Source organism: Xyrauchen texanus, chromosome 19 (genome assembly GCF_025860055.1).
Source record: "Xyrauchen texanus isolate HMW12.3.18 chromosome 19, RBS_HiC_50CHRs, whole genome shotgun sequence".
NCBI classification, from domain to species: Eukaryota; Metazoa; Chordata; class Actinopteri; order Cypriniformes; family Catostomidae; genus Xyrauchen; species Xyrauchen texanus.
In genome coordinates, this window is record NC_068294.1 from 8341701 (window position 1) to 8363069 (window position 21369).

General features: G+C 36.9%; 1 protein-coding gene across 1 annotated transcript; it reads left to right on the top strand.

Annotated features, from left to right (window-relative positions):
• The first annotated feature begins 692 nt into the window (after nucleotides 1–692).
• Nucleotides 693–21238, top strand: LOC127659463 (RUN and FYVE domain-containing protein 1-like). The gene is made up of 17 exons (XM_052149303.1): nucleotides 693–971; nucleotides 7620–7793; nucleotides 8144–8261; nucleotides 8357–8458; nucleotides 10021–10144; nucleotides 10234–10295; nucleotides 10622–10757; nucleotides 10945–11046; nucleotides 13911–14027; nucleotides 14136–14303; nucleotides 14396–14493; nucleotides 18376–18495; nucleotides 18630–18759; nucleotides 19068–19162; nucleotides 19257–19305; nucleotides 20376–20453; nucleotides 20532–21238. The coding sequence occupies exons 1-17, from the start codon at nucleotides 695–697 to the stop codon at nucleotides 20670–20672; spliced, it is 2091 nt and encodes a 696-aa protein (XP_052005263.1). The 5' UTR covers nucleotides 693–694; the 3' UTR covers nucleotides 20673–21238.
• The last annotated feature ends 131 nt before the right edge of the window (nucleotides 21239–21369 follow it).

Consider the following 21369-nt stretch of genomic DNA (forward strand, 5'->3'; position numbering starts at 1 on the left):
TTTATATGACACTGTTGCAGTCAATCACGTCACACTCATGGACCTTTGTTAAAGGAGAGTGTACTTGACTTGAACATGTTAACAAACAGAACTGTTAACAAGGCAGTAATGTGTCTAAGTGGACACAAAACAAAGACCAAAAGAGAAAACAAAGACATTGAAGGACATTGGGTATTTACCTGTGCTTAAAGGAATGTATGAAAAGAGTTCCAGGCTGTAATATTGTACTATATAAATAAGATAAAATGTAGCAGAAGTGTTAATCTGAAATAATGGTGCATTGTGTGTCAATGATTAGTGTATGGTTTAACCCCTTATTTGCACTAAAGGTCAAATGTTACGTTAGGCTGTTGGGGACAACAAGTGTTATGTGAAAGTATAGTTCCTAACTCATTTTTATACCAAGTAATCTATTTGAAAAGCAAATCTCATTTTGAAGTTTATTCCAGTACTACAGTATTCAATTTTTGGGACATGTAATTTAATTTAATTTATAATAGCTAATGGTTATAATAGAGTTTAAAGTAAGTTGGTCACTGTTTAAAACTATACAGAGGAGTGAAGGCGAGAGCTGCGTGTGTGTTCACAACCTTCTCGGTCGCTGTTTAAAACTAGACAGATTTTTCTCTTCTCCTAAGCGATCATAAGCGATTGCTCTGGTCTGGACTGGAGTCACATGTTTTGGCAAGTAAATATGGCGGATGAGGATCCAAACACGAAAGTTGTTGAAGACGCTCCTACGAAAGAAGAAGAACTGGAGGCAACGGAACCTGAACAAGATGCCGTGGTTAACAATAGCGACGAGGTCCAGAAAGACAAACCGGCAGACAGCTCTTGGTCGGCGCCGATTCTGTCTTTTGCTCGTAAAGCGACGGAGACGTTGAGCAGTGTGAACAACTACAGTGCTGGATTAAAGACATCTTACACACAACAACACTCCTGTGACAACTCTGACACTATTAAACCCACAGGTATGACACCTGTTTAACAGTCTGACATAAGGAAAATGAATGCGAGTGGTTTCACTGGCTAAATTTATTGAAACACAATATTCCGGGTTAAATACAAGTTAAGCTCAACTGACAACATTTGTGGCATACTGTTGATTACCACAAAAATAAATAATGTCTACTTGTCCCTCTTTTTTATTAAAAAAGCAATAATCGAGGTAGGGTGAGGGACTTAAAATGAAAGTGAATGGGGGCCAATCCGTAAACATTTATATACTATTTCAAACCCCAATATGTAAATAAGACGAATGTCAATAAGTATGTTTCAGATGTCAATAAGACATTCATCAGATGTCTATGAGAGGTTTATGATTTAGAATGTTTGTAAATCTGATCTTTTTAAGATGTTTAGCAGATGATAAGTAGATTGTGATGCTTGCCAGATGAAAATATCTATACATTTCAAATATCCTATTTGAGTTACTAAACTGTGTAAAGATTTATCCAATTTTACAACTTTGTTGCCATTACGATGTAATGTCGTAAACCCCAAAACAGGTAAAAAAAAATACATCTTTGAACAGAAGGGATTAATGTAAGTGCTTTTATAAAATTATAAGTTTCACATTTCTGCCTTTAATCCCTCTAAAAATGGGCCCTATTCACTTACATTGGGGGTGCCTCACCTCCATTTTTTTTGTGGTAATCAACACTGTGCCACAAATACAGTTGATTGAGCTTAACTTTTATTGAACCAGCAGCATTCCTTTAAAAACAAAAGTACTATTGTATAAATGTCATGTGGTAATACCATATTAAGTGTTTTCAGTACAATCTAAATGTTGTGTGATATGTAAATTTTAGTCATCCAGTACAATGGTTTACAATCAGTAAATGTTTGCAATCTGATGTACTTTTTTGTCAGACAGCTGGAATGGAAAACATAATACCCTAGATTACTGCCCAGAACCATGGGATGTGTAGGGTTCAACCCAGATAGCACACGTACATCTCAGAGATGTCTGTTTTAGATCTTTTCATCTGGAAATCTAATTAACATCTGCTAAACATCTTAAAAAGATCAGATTTACAAACATTCTAAATCGTAAACGTCTCAAAGACATCTGATGAATGTCTTATTGACATCTGAAACATACATTGACATTTGTCTTATAGACGTATTGCAGGTGAGCAAACAGTGTAAAAAAATACATTTTCCAGATGTAAACACACATCAATAGACATCTGGATGATGTACATGTGCTATCAGAAAACGGAACTAAAGGCACACCTTAAGGAAATAAAAATTTCTTCTGGTCACAAATTGTATGAAAATCGAAAAAGATTTCTTTTTATTGAACATTGACGGAGCAACATATTTTGTGTGAAAAGAAATATTAACGAAAGGTTGTTTTTAAGAAAAGGTTTCCGAGGGAGCCTTTTACCCCACACTTGGGGTAAAATGCCCCCAGGGGTAGTGATATCATGTAAATATATGGAATAAGATAAATGACAAAAAGATTTGAATTTGAATTCTGTAAATTTGAATTTTAGATGTGGCATTTAACAGTGGTGAATTTTCCGTGGCATATTTTATAGTTTTGAATTTCAATTTCATAAATTTGTATTCTAGACATTTAACAAAATGTAATTTGTTTTTTTGGTTTTTTTTTAAACATATTTTTATAGATTTAAATTTTTAAAAAGCAGATTTTGTGTTCTGAATTGATTAAAGGTGAAATAAGCTCAATATTCAAATAATACAATTACAGCTGAAGAAGAAATTAATTATTCTAAAATACAATATTGAATTCAATATTGTAAAATTCAAAACGCAGAAATTCAGATCATACAGAAAGTCCCTGATCTCTACAGCTACCAACATTGTGTCCTTGAGCAAGGCACTTAACTCCAGGTTGTTCCGGGGGGATTGTCCCTGTAATAATTGCACTGTAAGTCGCTTTGGATAAAAGCGTCTGCCAAATGCATAAATGTAAAGGAAATGTAGGCCAGAGGTCAAGCTTCGGGTTCTACAGGGAAAAGAAGAGGGTTTCAGAAAAGTTGAATGGAGCTGCTACATGTTTCTGACCTCTGTGATGTTGGCACCCCAAAAACAATTACCAAACCATTCATTTGTGCTGATTTGTGCAGCCAAAGCGAACTTTTGTGCTGGATTGGTGTTTGAGATATTAGACATTATTTTGTTTGGCTGTGTGATGTTACTTTCCGACATGTTGTCCAAATCAATCCAAACCGGTATCTTTTATTTGTGTTCGATTTGTGCCATTAAAAGAAACACTGTAAATATTTCCCTTTCTTAGATATAGCAGAGACGTCACTCTTCACCGCATGTCATCCAAATCACTTTGTTTTTGCGCACTTGGTCCTGGTTTATGTTGTGTTTGGTACCGTTAAAGCATTTATTATTGTTAAAGACTTAATCTTTCACCCCATCAAACTCCAAATGTAACAATGAAAATGTTTGTACTACAAATGATGGTTTGTTTATATGCTAGTATATGTGACATTGCTGAACAAAGTACATCATGTTTATATAGACAAATTATTCAGAAGTTTTTTCACAAGTAAACAGACTTTAAATTAGCTTTTATTCATTTTACTTTTGCTAGAACCTTGCGTTACTTGCATTGACGGTATTCGAATAATTTCATAGGCCTCTGTGGCAGCTAATGTTTTTGTAATAAAATCTTTATAAAAAATATGTATAAAAGCAAAAACATTTTATGTTTAAAAACATATATATACACACAATCAACATTTAAACCTCGCCCCGTCCCCCAACAAAAATCCCCGTAGTCACACGAGTAAATATACAGAAAAAAATCAAACAAACAAATATATATATATCTCATACTCAATTAAAACTATAGTGCTCTCTCCACGCTCCACCCCAAGAGCCCACCAAAAACTCTAAATAATTGCCCCGTTTCCCAACAAACAAATCTAAGTTACCCCGTCTTCCAAATGGAGGCTCACCAGCTGACCACCAACCCCTCACAATAATCTGTCTGGCAATCATCACACAGGTCAGAACCCAATTCTCTATGTGACTATTCCCCACATCAATGACCGGCCCATTGCCCAAATCACAGAGTCTAGGGCAAAACGAATCCCAAGTGCCCACCACGTCACACACAAATCCCTGAACCAGAATTCCTGGATCTCAATAAACCACCAAAAAACATGGGCCGTGTCTCCATCCTCCAAATGGTATCGCCAGTAGATGGGTGTATCAATCTAGAAGGGGTCCAATAATATCAATGTAAAATCTTGAATTGCATAAGGTGCACCCTTGCATGTCTAGATGCAGACTTGATGTTTTTTTTAAATCCTAGCCCACACTCCCTCCTCCAATACCAAGTTTAAATCTTTCTCCCATAATCTCTTGATAGACATTAAAGCTCCATCCTCCAGACTCTAAATTATCAAGGAGTAATACACTGATGCCTCATAACCTTTTACAGAAGCAGTAATCACCTCTCCCAGAATATCTGCCGCTTTAGGGGGGGTGTATGCTACAAAAATGGTACAGAGCAGGTGGCGCAGCTGTGAATACCTAAAGAACTGAGATCTGGGAATCCCAAAATGTTGAACCAAATTTTCAAAAGATCTCAACACTCCACTCTCATATAGGTCACCGAATGTAGTAACCCCTTCACAATCCAATTTGACCAACAGAATGGGGACTTCATGCATAATTTGGGGTTCAGCCATATGCTCGAGGCAACATTTAAATAAATGTCTGAATTAAATACTCTGGCCACTCTTGTCCAAATCATGTGCAAATGTGAGATAACGGGGTGTAACTTCTCCGATTAGTTTGATAGAAAGGCTTTGCAATGGCAAAATAGGGGCAAGAACTTCCTGTTTAATACAAAACATGGGAGGGGCTCTCTCAGGTGGACTGAATGCATAATAATAAAACAAAATCTGTTGTAGGCCTAGCCCACCTTTATCAATGTATGTAACTTACTGAAATGTAATCTGGGACGTTTACCATTCCAAACGAAGGACTTCGCTATGCTATCAAAATGCTTAAAATAAGAGAGGGGGGACATCTACAGGGAGAGACTGTAGCAGATAGTTTAATTTAAATTTAAACATTTTAATAACATTAACCTTACCGATCATCGATAAATGTAATGAAGCCCACCAGCCCACATCACTCGAAAACATTTTTATTAAAGGGTCAAAATTAACTAAATCAGACATATCTGCTGGGAATAAAACATCCAAATATTTAATGCCCTGTTTGAGCCACTGGAAGGGGCCTGGCTGGAAGGCCGTTACTGGACAGTATGCTGTCAGAGATAAAACTTCAGATTTAGACCAATTGAATCTGTATCCTGAGAACTTAGAATAGGAATGAATAATTCTGTGGAGGCAAGGCATAGATCTAGTAGGATCAGAGATGAATAATAAAATATCATCTGCGTAAAGCAAAAGCTTATGGGCCACACCTCCCGCCATCACCCCTGGAAAATAATTTTCCTTCCTTAGCTTAACTTAGCCATGTCTGATAATGGTTTCAGGGTAAGACAGAACAATAACGGGGAAAGAGTGCAACCCTGCCGAGTGCCCTTATCCAGAGTAAAGTCATCTGAAATTAACCCTTTCATTAATACATATGTCTATAAAGTAACTTAATCCAAACAATAAATGTACTTCCGAACCCTTACATTTCCAAAATCTTAAAAAGATAATCCCATTCTACCAAATAAAACGCCTTTTTCGGCATCAAGTGAGATGGCAGCGACCGGAGTCTGATCATTCGCCACTGACCAAATGATATTGATGAAAAGCCTAATGTTATCAGAAGAGCTGCGGCCCCGAAAAAACCCCACCTGATCTATATGTTAATGAGATATAACTTAAATCGATTATCCCAAATTTGTGACAATTTTTACATCTAACTGGATCAGGGAAATTGGACGGTAACTTTTACACTCGCTTGGATCTTTGTCCTTTTTTAGATGTGGCATTTAACAACGGTGAATTTTCCGTGGCGTATTTTATAGTTTTGAATTTCAATTTCATAAATTTGTATTCTAGACATTTAACAAAATGTAATTGTTTTTTTTTTTTTTTAAACATATTTTTATAGATTTCAATTTTTAAAAAGCAGATTTTGTGTTCTGAATTGATTAAAGGTGAAATAAGCTCAATATTCAAATAATACAATTACAGCTGAAGAAGAAATTAATTATTCTAAAATACAATATTGAATTCAATATTGTAAAATTCAAAATGCAGAAATTCAGATCATACAGAAAGTCCCTGATCTCTACAGCCACCAACATTGTGTCCTTGAGCAAGGCACTTAACTCCAGACTGATCCGGGCTTGTGTCATCAATTTAGGGAGTTCTAATGGTTTCACAAAGTTTGTAATATCCTCACATGTTCATAAGGGTAATTTTATGAGGTAGACTTACATTAATTCAGCGATGAATAATCAAAACTCCCCCCCCCCCCACACACACACAAAATACTTATACCTTGATCAGTGGAAACTTATCAATGCTCCACACTGCAAAAACGGCACATGTCTAGAATTCAAACGTACAAAATTCACATTGAAATGTTTTTGTCATTTATCTGACTCCATATAAATATAGGGACCATAGTTCTAGGGAAAAATTTATCAATGTTGGCAAATGCTTTTGAGACATTAAGATGCTTTTTTGAGTAACATATTAAGATAATTCCGACTCAAAATAACCACTTCAGAAAAGGGTGCACAGTCTCCTGTTAATTAATTAATTTCAAACACATTTGGCATTTTATAACGTCTCAAGTATTCTATTAACAAATTAATCTCCATTGTGATTGGAACCGTCAATGTGAGCCCACTTTGAACATACTTTGTCAAATCTACCCCCCCCCCCACTTAAAATAAAAACAATGTGTTTTATATGTGCCTTTAGCCCCCTGCAACAGGAGGGTATATTACCCCAAATACCATCCTTTCACTTATTGGACCGTTATTAAAAAACATTTATTTAATGACCATGAACAAAACTGAAAATTATAAAGAAGTATTTTTTCTTCAGATAAATGTGTTAATTTCAGGGATTATCATTAGCCACATAAATTTGTAACATTAAAAAAAATAAGATCAAATTACATCAAAATCAAACTTTAGACGTCACATGCATAGATCTTATGGATCAGGAACATTTTGGAGTGCTTGGTTACAAATAGTTGTTTACTATGGTAGTTTTTGTTGCTATTTAGTGTTTTGGGAGTAAATGAAATCAAAGGAGAGGAGCCCGCGGAGCCTTTAGACCCATTGTACCCTAAATGTTTTTAAAATGTGTTAGATGATGGTAATTTTTCCGTTAACGCACCCTCTGTGTATGACATAATTGTAATGTAGACCATTAAAATTAAAGCTTATGAAGAATGTGCACCTGCTTCCTGTAAAAGAATATGTTTTCTTCTGCAGGAACTTTCACTTCCCCTCAAGTTCCATGTATGGTTCTTTTTTGTTCTAAATAACTGTGATTGTTGAGTCACTGTTTTGTATATGCACGCAGTTACACTGACTAAGCATTGTGTAATTCAGTCCACAGTGGCCTGATTAGTGTTTCAGATGCCACAGGAAGTGTTTGCACATGTGTAACGGTAGTTGTCTTTGATTTATTCAGGTTTGAAAGATCCTGCAGCAGTGGAGAGGTCAAATCTCCTCAGCATGATGAAGCTCAGCATCAAGGTTCTGATCCAGTCGTCTCTCAGTCTCGGCCGGACACTTGACTCTGATTTTCCTCCTCTGCAGCAGTTCTTTGTGGTTCTGGAGCACTGCCTTAAACACGGACTAAAAGGTCAGATACAACATAAATGTAGAATTGGAAGATGTTACTGTCCTCTATATATTTTACAAGATATTTGCTATATCAATAGTGGCTGAATCTGATCCATAAAAATGTTATAGATAAAATAAAATACATTAAAATGTGGGTAAATGTCGTGAAAACCGGGTCACATTTCATCCCAAATTAAAAAGAAACAATAAGAACCCATATTTTGCATAAAGAAGATAAAGCCAATTTTATGACCGTTAAGCATTGTGACAATATTTTCACAACATTTAAGCATTTTGTTCACTCATGTAAAATGCCCTAAATCCTGATGGTTCTTTTCCCTACTTGTTTCCAACTCTTCTATTTTACAGTGAAGAAGTCTTTCATTGGTCAGAATAAATCTATCTGGGCACCACTTGAGTTGATAGAAAAACTGTGCCCTGAGTCAGCTGACATTGCCACCAGTGTGCGTGATATGCCAGGACTCAAGTAGGTGCCCATCTCAGAAGTGTCTGGTTTGGTACAGGGTAAGAGAGACCATGCATTTGTTCTTTATGATCATGAAGTTTTATGTTTCTTTTCAGGACAGGGCTTGGGCGAGCCAGAGCGTGGCTGCATTTGGCACTTATGCAGAAAAAAATTGCAGACTACATGAAAGTCCTTATAAACAGGCGAGACCTTCTTGGGTAAGAGCAGTCCGGAATTGGAGTCCGTGGCCCCATTACCACCTCAGGGTGTGCAGTATTCTTCTAGAATTCAACGGTTCTACATCAATTATTCCTTACATAATAAATATAGACTTAAATCACAATTTTCGAGTCCAAGCAGTTTGTAAAAATGTTGAAAATTACCAGAATTGCAGATCTGTCGGGGGGAAAAGTAAAGAAATTTCATTACTAAGTACTTGTTACTTTATAGGGATGGCATTTGCAGACTTACAAGGATTAGTGAAACAAAACAAATAACTCCAGATTTAGTTTGTGTCCGCCATTTAAATGTTTGATTTTAATGGGATTTTTTTTGAGAGCATGAGTGTTATAGCTTTTTTCTTACATTTCTTTTTTTTTTTAATTAAAGGGGTGCGACACTTTCAAGAGTGATAGAGAACATTATATTTTCTGGTATTACAAAAGTTCTTCTAGACTTTTGGGCTTACGGAGTATATGAGATAAATCAGCTCTTCCTTGACCATTGGTGCATGTGTCATCTAGAGAATCTCGTGACAAAAACTTCTCAAAAGTGTTTATAAGATATAAGCCAATTTTGTTTTGTTTTTTGCTGTGTCCCAAATTCACTAATCAACCTATTTCTAGGATTTGATGAGCCCAGCATTGTAAACTGATGAAACTTGGTGTGTGTTATCAGATTGTCCTGCTGCCTATGTGTACCAAGTTTTGTGAAGTTTGGACATTGCATTGTCAAGATACAGGCCAACTAGTCCTAGGACTAAACCTAAACCTTTAATTATAGTGGGCCGTATTATTATAAATGGAGGAAATTTGACATGCGTCCCTGGACTGTTCTGGTTACAATGTGTACTAAGTTTTGCAAAGTTTGGACACTGCACTCTAAAGATACAGGCAATCAGTCATTATGGGCCACGCATAATGCCCATATAATTGTATCTGCTTATATCTGCTAAATGAATTGGCAAATAAAAAATCAGAAAACATATTTTTGCCGTGAGGATCTCTAGATGATATATATACCAAATTTCGTACAAATTGGACAAACGGCCTAGGTTGAGTTTGAAAAGAAGCTTTTTTTTAGAAAATTTAAAATGACTTGGTGTTGTCATAGTCAGTATTGGAGAAACATGTGAGCTAATAGGTTTGGATAAATTGAGAGATTTAGAAGAATCAAGAATTTGTATTCTAGCCTACACGCTTCCTGAGATATAAGCTCAAATGTATAGCCAGTCATTATAGCGCCACATTGTGGCTGAAATTTTGTGTGCATCCACACAATGTCCTGTTGTTAATGAGAATTATAAGAAAATCAGTACAAATACAATAGAGCAGCTTTGGTGCATGAACCCATAAATACTCAAAACACAGCACTGTTGCAGCACATTTAGCACCTGGTTAAATTGAATTGGAGGGGGTTTGCAAATAAGACGCAGGATTGTGCCTTGAAATATCACTGTTTATTGAATTCTACTGTTTAATAATTTCTTTTACAGAATTTAGGTAATATGATACCGATCTGACCATTTGTAGTGTTTAAGTGCTCTCTTTTTCTGTCTCAGGGAGTTTTATGAGCCCGGATCTCTTATATTGGAGGAGGAAGGGGCTGTTATCGTGGGCATGCTGGTGGGCCTGAATGTGATCGATGCTAATTTGTGTGTGAAAGGAGAGGATCTGGATTCTCAGGTGAAACATACAGCTGTCAAAATCATGCTAGACCAAAATCATCTACTTTGACTGGATCTGTAAATACCTTGTCCTCTTTTTTTACACAGGTGTGCATTATTGACTTCTCATTATACTTAAAGGATCCACAGAAAACTGAGACCACACAAGAGTGAGTGAACACTGATCCATCCTTTTGACCACTGAAGAACTATTGTTTGTTATATGCGATAATGTAGCAAATTGTGAATTATACTGTTAGTAAGCCGTATTGGAAGAGCGGTATTCTATTAAAACTCAATGCAAATATGTTTATTGATTTTAATTAAAGGTTAAGTGTGTCATTTCTTGCCACTAGTGTCACAAAACGGATTACTAAAATGATCAGTTATCAAAAAGGATTTATGAACATTTCACCTGCCTTCCGTTAGTTAGACAAACAGATAGTTCCACTCCAAACACACCGTTGAAGTTGACTCTCCTCTTTACTGCTAACAGTGATTCAAAAATGACAGCCATCCTTGACCAGAAGCACTATATAGAAGAACTGAACCGCCATCTTAGCTGTACAGTGACGGATCTTCAGGCCAAGATGGACTCGCTGGAGAAGACCAATGGCAAACTCATTGAGGAGGTCAAGATCTTCAAACTCTGGACTTAGAACACCTGTTGAATTAGTTTAGTTTTTCAGACTATATTCTATTTCCTCCTAAAAAAACAAATACAGTGTCATCTGTAACATCAGTTGTAAATGTTGTTTATACAACATTATCGTGGGAAAATGTCAAATCTGATGTATTTATTTGATGTCGTTTGTACAGCTGACAGCAGCAACAGACAGAATCAATGCTCTGCGTGAAGAGCAGGAAGAACTTAAACAGGAAAATGCAAATATTCTCCAAAGTAGTCAGAGGAAAGAGGAGGTGAGACTTCTCAAAACACACACACTCATACTGTTGTGCATGCTGATTCTTTCTTTTATAGTGCTTTTTTCAAGCTGAATAGTTTTCAATTGCACATTTCAATAAATAGGCCTATTTTTGTTTAAAACTAGTGATCAATATGTCTGCCAGGTCATTATCGGCTTATAAATGGCCATTTTGAAATGATCTGTATCTGCTGATAATTGTACCTGATTGTCCAATTCACAAAAGTGATCATTCTACCTATTTTCAGTTCCAGTAAAATGAAGCTTATGATTGTAAATTGGCTAGTTGGATGATGCCTTTTAAATGGATAGTTCACCCAAACATTTTAATTATCTAATTTACTCACCCTCATGGCATCCCAGATGTTTATGTCTTTCTTCTGCAGAAATCAAATAAAGATTTTTAGAAGAATACTTCAGCTCTGTAAGTTCATACAATACAAGTGAATGGGGATCAGACCTTTGAAATTTCAAAAAGCATATAAAGTCAGCATAAAAGTAATCCATAACACTCCAGTGGTTTAATCTACGTATATGTTCAGAAGCGATATGATTTATTTTGTCCCGATGTCAATGGAATTATTGAGCTGTTTTTCCCTTGTGTCCTTTGCAACGAGCGTCACCTTACACAAAACATCGAGACCCTTCGTGATTTCTTTCCGCATGTTTTTCGTTTAGTGGGCTCAATGCTAGAAATCTGTCACCAAAGATACTGAGTTACAACAGTAAAATAATTAAAAATAAATCAAAATATTTAGCTAAATATAAATGTTAATCATTGGTACATTTTCTACTGAGGTCAAAAAAAGGGGCACCAGACATCTTGCCATTTGATATTTTTTAATGTACTCGGGGAAAAATAAAAGCCTTTTTTTGGCAATTGGGTGTTTCTTCGACTTAGGGCACAATTGTGTCCCGGGGTGTATCTTTAATCAAACAAACTCTTTTTGTTGTATGAAATGCCTTTTATGTACAGATTTTACAGTTTTATCATTGTCCCAGACTCAGACTTTCAATATTACACTTTAAAAATAAATGAAAAAATACTAATTATTACATGTTTAAAACTATGATAATCTAAACAAAGAGTGAAATAAACATAAACCATTTTAATATTTATTGTGTGAAAAATTTGCGATCATCAAACTTTTGTAGCATAATTTCCACCTCACCAAACATAGATGCCCCTAATAAAATGTTCTCAAAAGCTAGTGTTCCTGTTAACCAAGTCAACAAATCTGTCAGTGACGAGCATGCTTGAGATAAAATATGAGACAAGTGATGTTTGAAGAAAGCAAAGTAAATTTAAGGTAAATATCATATGTGAGCAGAATATTTTTATTAGCCATCATTTCCAATTAGGGTTGCCAACCATTCTGTTTTTGAGGGAAAAAAGTTGCATTCTGTATGAAATCCATATAGGATGCCGTTTGTCCTGTATTTTAGTGTCTCACACCAAACTGCCAATTATGTTTCTTAAATCAGGGAAATGGACCTGAAACCAACATTTCAAGTGAGCTGTGTGCGTTATCAGCTGTTAGAAGTTGCACGAACTCTACACTTGACAGAAGCGGCTGGGGAAAAGATCAGTGAAAACCAGTGCATGTCTTCTGTCATGTTTTCAGTCAGAAGCAGGAGAATTGTCAAACAGATAGCATTTGAGTGCATGATAATTGTTTTTCACCATTGTGATTTCAAAAACACCAGTAATTCATGACATTACATAAAATAGCGAAATACCTCTAATTTTGTATTCATCCACATATGCTCCATTTTCCGAGCTGCTCTCTTGAGAGCATGAATGTTATTGCTTTTTTCTTAAAAAAAAATTTCATTAAAGGGGGGCGACACTATCAAGAGTGATAGAGAAGATTATATTTTCTGGTATTACATCAAGTTCTTCTAGACTTTTGGGCTTACTGAGTATATGAGATAAATCAGGAAGATTATTAGTGAAGCTATATTTAGTGGTCGAAAAAATAGTTCTACCTGAATGATAGCATGGTGTAGATTTAGTGACATTAGCTGATCGCAGAAAACAAGAGACGAGGTAATGATCTGAGTTGTCATCACTCTGCAGTAAAAGTTCTATATTATAGTATGCATATTTGCTCATTCTGGAAGATGGGTTCAGTGAAATGATGCTGAGAAACAGCAGCGTTTTTTTTAAAGTAGACTACAATACAGTACAGGTTTAGTAAAACAATTTTATTTTTATTTTTTTACATTTCCCTTGTGATAAACACATTTACTGCCAAAACAACAACTCTGTAATCCAAAAATGCACTTCATTTTAAACATTTTCTCTCTCATAAAAATCAATTATAATGAGTGGTTACTACTAAGACTTGTACCGAGACAAATCTTTTTTTTTAGTGATAAAAAAAATACTATATCATACTAAATATTCAATAATATTCTTGACACATTAGTCATACAGCCCACAGTCTACAAACTGATGACCTAATTTTCTTTTACAGGAAGCCAGTTCTTAAGCTTTAAAAATGTAAAAGACAAGTTAATTATGAAGAAGAAAATACTTGACAGAATATATTGTCTTTATTGATTGCAGCTTCGTTCTTTTAACAGAAAGTAGTGTTTATTAAAACATTATTGATAGAAATAAAAAACATTCCTGGAGATTGTTTTAAAGCTATTTTAATTTTAAGTGTATTAGGGGCTGTTCACACGAACACGATTTTCTGTCTGTCCGCCCTGTTTTTCAATTGTTATCTATGTGAACAATCTTTAGGTGAACCTTTTTTTTTTCAAAAACATGAAAAAAGTCTACAGAGCAAAATGTGCCCAAAGTTGAAGAAATGTCCATCTTTTCATTTTAAACACTGCCTGCTCTTTTAGGTGACTCTTCAAGACAGCCAGGTGGAGCTGGAAACATATCGGCAGACACGTCAGGGTTTGGATGAATTGTACAATGTAGTTTGGAAGCAGTATAAAGAGGAGAAACGAATCCGGCAGGTAAAAATGAGCTGTCTGCTTAACTCTGGATGAGTTCTTTTTGATTTTGAGGCAATGTTGTATAGAACCAATCACAGAGACAGCTAAGTTCACATTTTGGCCAATCAGGAGCTGCAAAAAGAGCTGGAGCTGCAGATTGGACTGAAGCAGGAAATAGAGGTGGCCATGAAACTCCTGGAAAAGGATACTCACGAGAAACAGGACACGCTGGGTGCTTTACGACAACAGCTGGACCAGGTCAAGAATCTCAACCTGCAGATGTTCAACAAAGCACAGGTATTACACTTTGTGGTTCTTACTGTATGTTATTTGGAATATGCGTACTTGTAGCCAATAGAAATGCATGTATTTTTGTCTAAACCCATAAGGAGTCTGACCGAGTAGCCCAGAGAAAAGTGGAGGAGATGATACAGCTTGAAAAGAAGATGATTCAGATGGAGACATCCATGAGAGAACTGGAGCAGAGGTGAGAGATTAGGATGATGTCACATTTTAAAGGAACAGTTCACCTAAACAAGAAACTTCTGCTATTATTTACTCACCTGCATGTTGTTCCAAATGACAGTTGATGTTGATGTGTGTAAAGGACCAGAAAACACCATTAACTAACCATTAATGTGACTCGTGGTATATTTGAATTACGTCAATGTTTACATCTGTTTGCATTTTGTGACAGCTGAGGGGTATGAATCAATGAACAAGGAGGAAACTGACAATATTTTGAATTCATTGAGCTGAATGGTCACTATAATGTGTTCTCGCTCTCGGTGGGGCATGTGGTGAATTATGCGTGGATGCCACGGAAAAGAGCATGAATCCTCCACCCACGCTATGTCTCCAAGGTAACATGCTGAAAAACCACATCATAAGATGCGCGGATTGATGGTCTCAGATGCAGAGTCAACTGAGATTCGTCCTCTGCCACCTAGATTGAGGCAAGTCACTACGCCAACCCGAGGACTTGGAGCGCATTGGGAATTGGGACTTCCAAATTGGGGAGAAAAATAGAAGAACATTTAAAAAAAATAATACAATGTCAAAATTTGCAAGATATGATGTATGCCTTATGTAATCCTATATATGCACTTTACAGATATAAATTCATAAATGCATCATATTAACCTCAGCCGTCCTGCCATTTACGCATGTGTTTTAAGCCGTGAATTCTGTGGAGGAAATGATGGGTTTTCAGTCACCCGTTTAGCCATGCTGTCATGAAACTTTTGCCCATGTGTAGTGTTTTCACAAGAAGGATCAAAGATTATTCACGGAGTTAAAGATTTGATTATTGCTGAGAGAACAGACTTGCTACTAAATTGGTTGTGATGTGTAATACACAGTAGGTAGATCTGTGAATTAACAATGTGTATATAACATGAAATCAGACAACCCAAACAAGACCAACACAGAATAAAAACATAAATACCTGTGTGGTCCAGAAATGAGACATGTAACAGGTGTTTTATGAGGATGATATGAAGTAGACGGTTTCAAATATTCATCTTCACCCTGCAGCTGAACAGGCTACTATGGCCTAATAGCCATAGTGATCTTGCTTCTTTTCATATCAAATGGCATTATCAGGGTTCATTAATGTTTACGATTTGAAACTAGCCTAATTTAATGTATTCTTACATTTTGAATATTGAGTAGCTCGTGATTTCGTGACACATGTATAACTGAAGTTTAACAAAGTTTATTGCGTCTCATTCGGCGCTTCATCTCTAAAGGCGGATTAATGAGAAAAAATGTGTTTGTTTATTTTACAGTGGGAATAAAACTAGTGCTCCGTCGCTTTATGAGAGCACATGCATTTTAAATGGTCTTCGCTGCACAGAGAGAGATTATGATGAGACATACTGTATGTACAGAGATGTGGATTTTCAGTCTAGAGAAAGAATCTGTTGATTTCTTGTGTTTCTGTTGATTTCTTGTGTTTCAATGTGTGGATTACAAATTTATACCAACATGTAAAAACAAAAAATTTTGGGATTTCGTGCACTGTGAACACTGAATGTGCAGGGATACTTAAAATGTTGCAAATCACGTTAAATCCCACTACGAAATCCATTAAGTGGGTTTTTTTCCTGCTATTTTCTACACATTGGTAATAGCTGCTGCTAAGACACTTGGAAAAGAGAGAGGACAGTGCTTGGAGAGTGCGCTCGGTGTTTACACGATCTTGTGCGTGCACGCGACTGTCTTGGCGTGTCCAATATATTATGCATTTGCGCATCTTTGCAAGATAAATATACTTGCGCTCGCTCATCGGTTAGAAGACTTTGTTCGCTCTGTGTAATTTTTGTGCTCTCTCGCTTGTTGTTTGCTTGCACTAATGTTTTAAATGCAGCACTGGCCCGATTGGGCAAGTGACAGTTCTAGCAATTGGCTCGAATCTTTCTCACACTGGCCCTGGCCATCGGGCAGTCCTTATTGTCGAGGCCTGAACGGCCCCTAATATTAAGTATCCCCTTTTTATGATGTTTTTCAATTAAATTAATTTTTTTTCCAAGTTTTACCGTAATCAAGTTTTTCTAAATGATTTAGTGGGGGGGTTGTGTTTGGTAGGTCGGGGAACACACTGTTGGCGCACTTCCACTGCACGTTATGGTTCAACTCGACTCTACTTGATTTACTTTTCTGAGCTTGCTTTTCTACTGCTGTTTTTTGTCGCCTCAACTTGGGTGGGGTTATAGGCTGATCGTCATAGTTGCGCCACCTCTACTGCCGTGACATCATCTTTAATGCGACACAAAACAATAAACAATAACACGACCGCTAGCTATTAGCTTTTAGCTCATTGTGCTGCATGTGTTGCATGGTGATTTTACACAAGTGGAACAGTTAAATTGGCCTGTTTCTTTTAGAAGCAAGCTTCCAGTAGCTGGTCAACTAAATAAAGTGTAGCTTTCAAGCAGAGTATAGAGTTAACATAACAAAACGTTCCATCCTCCATCGTGGACTTCAGCCGTGGCTGTGCTGGGCACTCTCCCTCACATTGCTCGCTGGTCTAAATAGCGTCCATTTTGTCGAACCACTTCCACTTTTCCTTGATGGTTCTTTAGTCACTTTTTTAACCTTTCTGTAGGTCAGGTGGTAGCCGTGTGTGACCAACAGCTGAGACACTTCCTGAAAGACTTTTTCGTTTCGAATAATTTCATTCATCGCTAACAAGAGGAACGGCTGGTCCTCGTTTATTGACACGGCTTGGTATTGCACACAGCCATTTCTTTTTACAGTTCGAAAGTCGCATGAACAAATGATACAGCTATCGCTGTAGCTAACTTTAAAACTAGCGGGTTGATGTCCCGCGTCGCAAATCCTGTGATGCTGGTAGTGAATATTCTCTCTGACCAATCAGTGATCTGCAGGGTTTTGACGTCACATGTAGTATCGGCTCGGCTCGCTTGGAAGCTCAACCGAGGTGGTACTAAAAAATGTACCAGGTACTATCCACAGTGGAAACCCCCCAAAAAGCGAGCAGAATCTAGTTGTACCATGTACTGGAAAAACCCCATATGTGATATCTAGGTGATACAGTGTTTTGTAGTTTATGTGACCTGTGTGAAGTCTCAAGGCAGCTAGCAGACCTTCAGATTAACCAGTTTGTCTGCTTCCTGACCTGGGCCCCAGTTAGTCAGATACTATCACTGTTAAGACTATGAGCCAAATTACTAGAGAGGAGATCGGCACCTTCCCTGGAGGGATGGAGTCGTCTCTCTTTAGCAGGTCATGTCTACCCCAAAAACTCTTCCAATAGTCTATAAATCCTATGCTATTCTCCGGACACCACTCAGACATCCAGCCGTTCAGTGATACTAAGCTACTATAAACCTATAAACCAGGGCATATTACAGTGTCTGACATTGTTTTTGCAAGTTCACACACCACTTTAACATTATCTCTAGTGCTCTCTGACTGGCGAAGCCAGACATCTTTAGTGCTGACATGAATAACAATTTTAGAAAATCTACGTTTAGCATTAGCCAGCAGTTGGAAATTTGATCTGAAGTCAGATGCCCGAGCACCCGAAATGCATTTAACAATAGTGGCTGGAGTCTCTATTTCCACATTCCTTAAAATAGAATCACCTATTACTATGGCTCTTTTAACATGATTCTCAGTGGATGCATCACTGAGAGGGGGGAATCAATTGGAAACCCTAACAGGAATGGGAGGGTGGTACCGCTTTGCTGAGCGAGTATGAAGAAATGTATTAATTGTATGGCTAAAGATTATTTACAATTTCTATGTTCAAGAACAAAAAATTACAGCATACAGGTTTGGAATCTATACCTTAAATACTTTTTTTAAATAAATCTTTAAAAAAATTGCGTTTTCTTTGCAGGCTTCAGAATTCAGAGAATTTGTGCAAGAACATGGATGAAAGCCAAAATGAGCTGCGATCAGAGATGAAAGGGAAAGTGAACACCCTGCAGAAGCGTCTGACTGACCTGGACACACTCAGGTATTGTGTATCAGGCTTTCATAAACATGCTAACTTTTCACTTTGCAGTCATAATTTCACCTCACAAGACACTTGATCCGTGCTGCTCATAGTACTTGTGTGTCAATGTCGTTGCCGCTCTTTCTTTTTGGCAGGGCAGGCTTGGAGTCAGAGCTCAGCACAGAGAAAGAACAGCGGCAGAACCTGCAGAGAGAGCTGCAGAGAGAGCAGGACAACAGCACAGAGCTGTGCACACAACTGCAGCAGTTGCAAGGCCTGCAGACGGTCAGACATGCTGCCATGCTTGCTCTATTAATTTTGTTTATTCATCTATGTAATTCATACATAGGCATAGTTTGTATTTGTCTCAAAAACTAATTTCAAGTGTTAAAGCTTAAGCCTAGATCAAAAGTTTTTTAAGATCAAGTCCAAATGTGTCCAAACTTTTGACTTGTCGTGTAGGTTAAATCTAAAGAAGAGCAAACTTGTTCATCGTGACATCTTACATTGTTGGTGGATTACTAAGTTCACCTGGTCCAGCTTTGATTTAGCATGTCAGAGTGTTTCCTAAGGGTGGGAATCTTTTTCTGCAGGAATTGCTTGAACTGCGACATGAGAAGAAACAGCTCCAGCAGCTGTGTGAGGAACAGGAAAAGGCACTACAGGAGATGGGTCTTCATCTCAGCCAGTAAGAGAACTCTTGTCTGTCGTACCTTCTTCTGAAGTTCTTGAATAAATAAAGATTTTATACACTGGGCCTAATGCTGAAATCCTGCTTTCAGGTCCAAACTAAAGATGGAGGACTTCAAAGAGGTCAACAAAGCATTGAAGGTAAAAAAGCTTCATATAAAAACATATTTGATGTGATTTATTTCTATATTTGTACAGTAAAGCGAAAGACCCCTTTAAATTTTTCTTTTTAAAGAAGACCGGAACTAAATGATTTTCAGGACTTTTGGTTCCATTAATGATTATCTATTGTGCATTCTTTTGCCGATACGGACCATGCACCGTGCTGAAATGCTCTGACATTGTTGCCTACAGTACTGAATCAGCAGGGTGTACAGTGTAGCCTGATACCTGAACTAATGACTCTTATGAACTGGTTCTTTTGAATCTATAGTGCAAAATATACAGCGTGACCAGTGAAGCCTGATTCCCGAACTAATGACTCTTATTAACCGGTTCTTTTGAATCTAAAGGGCAAAACATACAGCGTGACCAGTAACGCCTGATTCCTGAACTACCAAAAAAATTACTCTTTATCAGCCGTGACACTTAAGTGATGAACTTAATATTAATGATAAAAAATAAGAGAAGTCTCAAACCTGAAATGTTCTGCATGCACACTATACTTAGCTAGGTACCCCCTTAAAAAATTAAGACTGAGACTCGAACCCTTCCCATTATAAATGGACCCTAAATGTGGAGCAATCTTGAGCATTATATTAGGACATAATGTTCTAAGTCAAGGAACAAGAATGTGCAAAATGTTTATATATGTTCATGTACCTTGTAATGAGCTCCAGATGTTTTTGTTCGAAGGAGCTAGAACCATCCTGAGCTGAGATCTTGAAGTTTCCGTAAACGGCTGTATAACCAAACAATTTCGTGTGCCATCACACAAAGATGGCCGTCATGGTTAAATCAAGCTAAATAAAAAACTGGTGGTTTTGAAATACCAATACACATTCATGCAAATATTTACACGTTAAGTTTGCTAAAAAATAAAAGCAGTTGAAATTGAGAGGACGTTTCATTTTTTGCGGAGTTTATATTACATCAATTAAATGTGAAAAGATGCATCGTTAAACATTTCTTGCATTTACCTAGCTTTTCATTTCTGTTCAGTTTTCTGTAAGAGTCAAGATAACTGAAACTGATTTGTTCATGTTTTTCAGGGCCATGCTTGGCTTAAAGATGATGAAGCCACACAGTGCAAACAGTGTCAAAAAGAGTTCTCAATATCTCGGAGGAAAGTAAGTAATACTTCATGCTCAGTGAGTGTATTTCTGTTTGTAATGTGTGTAACCCCACTCTTGTTGTTTTCATTGAAGCACCATTGCAGAAACTGTGGAGATATCTACTGCAACAGCTGCTCCAGTAATGAGCTGGCTCTACCTTCATATCCCAAACCTGTCCGTGTGTGTGATGTCTGTCATTCCCTCCTGCTCCAGAGGAGTACCACTGGCTCCTGACAACACTTACAATACCATCATGTGTGTATAAAACTACAGGCTACTCACAAAATCTTTTTTTTGGGCATTTTTAGACCAACAGTAACACGTATGCATTAATGTTGTCATTTCTTGTGACACCATTGGCTTCCAGTTGAAACCTTTGATTGTTGCAAAACCATATGCAAAGTTTCTTTGACAGTAGGATAATTAACAGCAACATTAAGGTAAATGATTGTATTTTTACTAATAGTATCCAATTTAGGGAGAAAACTAACACATTTAAGCCTTTCAGGTGTTCACCAAGAGTGGATGCTGAGGATTTCTGATTAAAGCATACTGAACGCCAGTATGCAAAAGATTTTTACACATAGTTGAATTCTAATCTTGTATCATTTTAAGTGTAAATGCCTGTACTAAAACAGTTTAAGCCACAGATCATGCATGTCAGAGGTATCAAAAATGGGGACTAATACCAATTGGAAGTCAGTAGGTTTATCACATATCAATTTTTCCTCAAGTGCAAAATTAGAGGCAATGTTAAATTTATAGGATTGACCATTTGCAAGAACATTAAAGAGCAATTTCATTGTATTTTCTCCAATTTAACGTTAATCCACTCATACTAATCCAGTAAAGATTTATTTTACACAGCTTTTTAAACTTCTATGAATAAAAAGTATATTTTAGATTGTATGAAAACGTGTTGTACCTTGTG

Excerpts from the sequence above, each read along its gene's own strand:
- LOC127659463 (XM_052149303.1), top strand. The coding sequence starts at position 695 with ATGGCGGATGAGGATCCAAACACGAAAGTTGTTGAAGACGCTCCTACG. Across the intron at positions 972-7,619 it reads TGACACTATTAAACCCACAG|GTTTGAAAGATCCTGCAGCA; the intron begins GTATGACACCTG and ends TGATTTATTCAG. Across the intron at positions 19,163-19,256 it reads ATGGGTCTTCATCTCAGCCA|GTCCAAACTAAAGATGGAGG; the intron begins GTAAGAGAACTC and ends TCCTGCTTTCAG.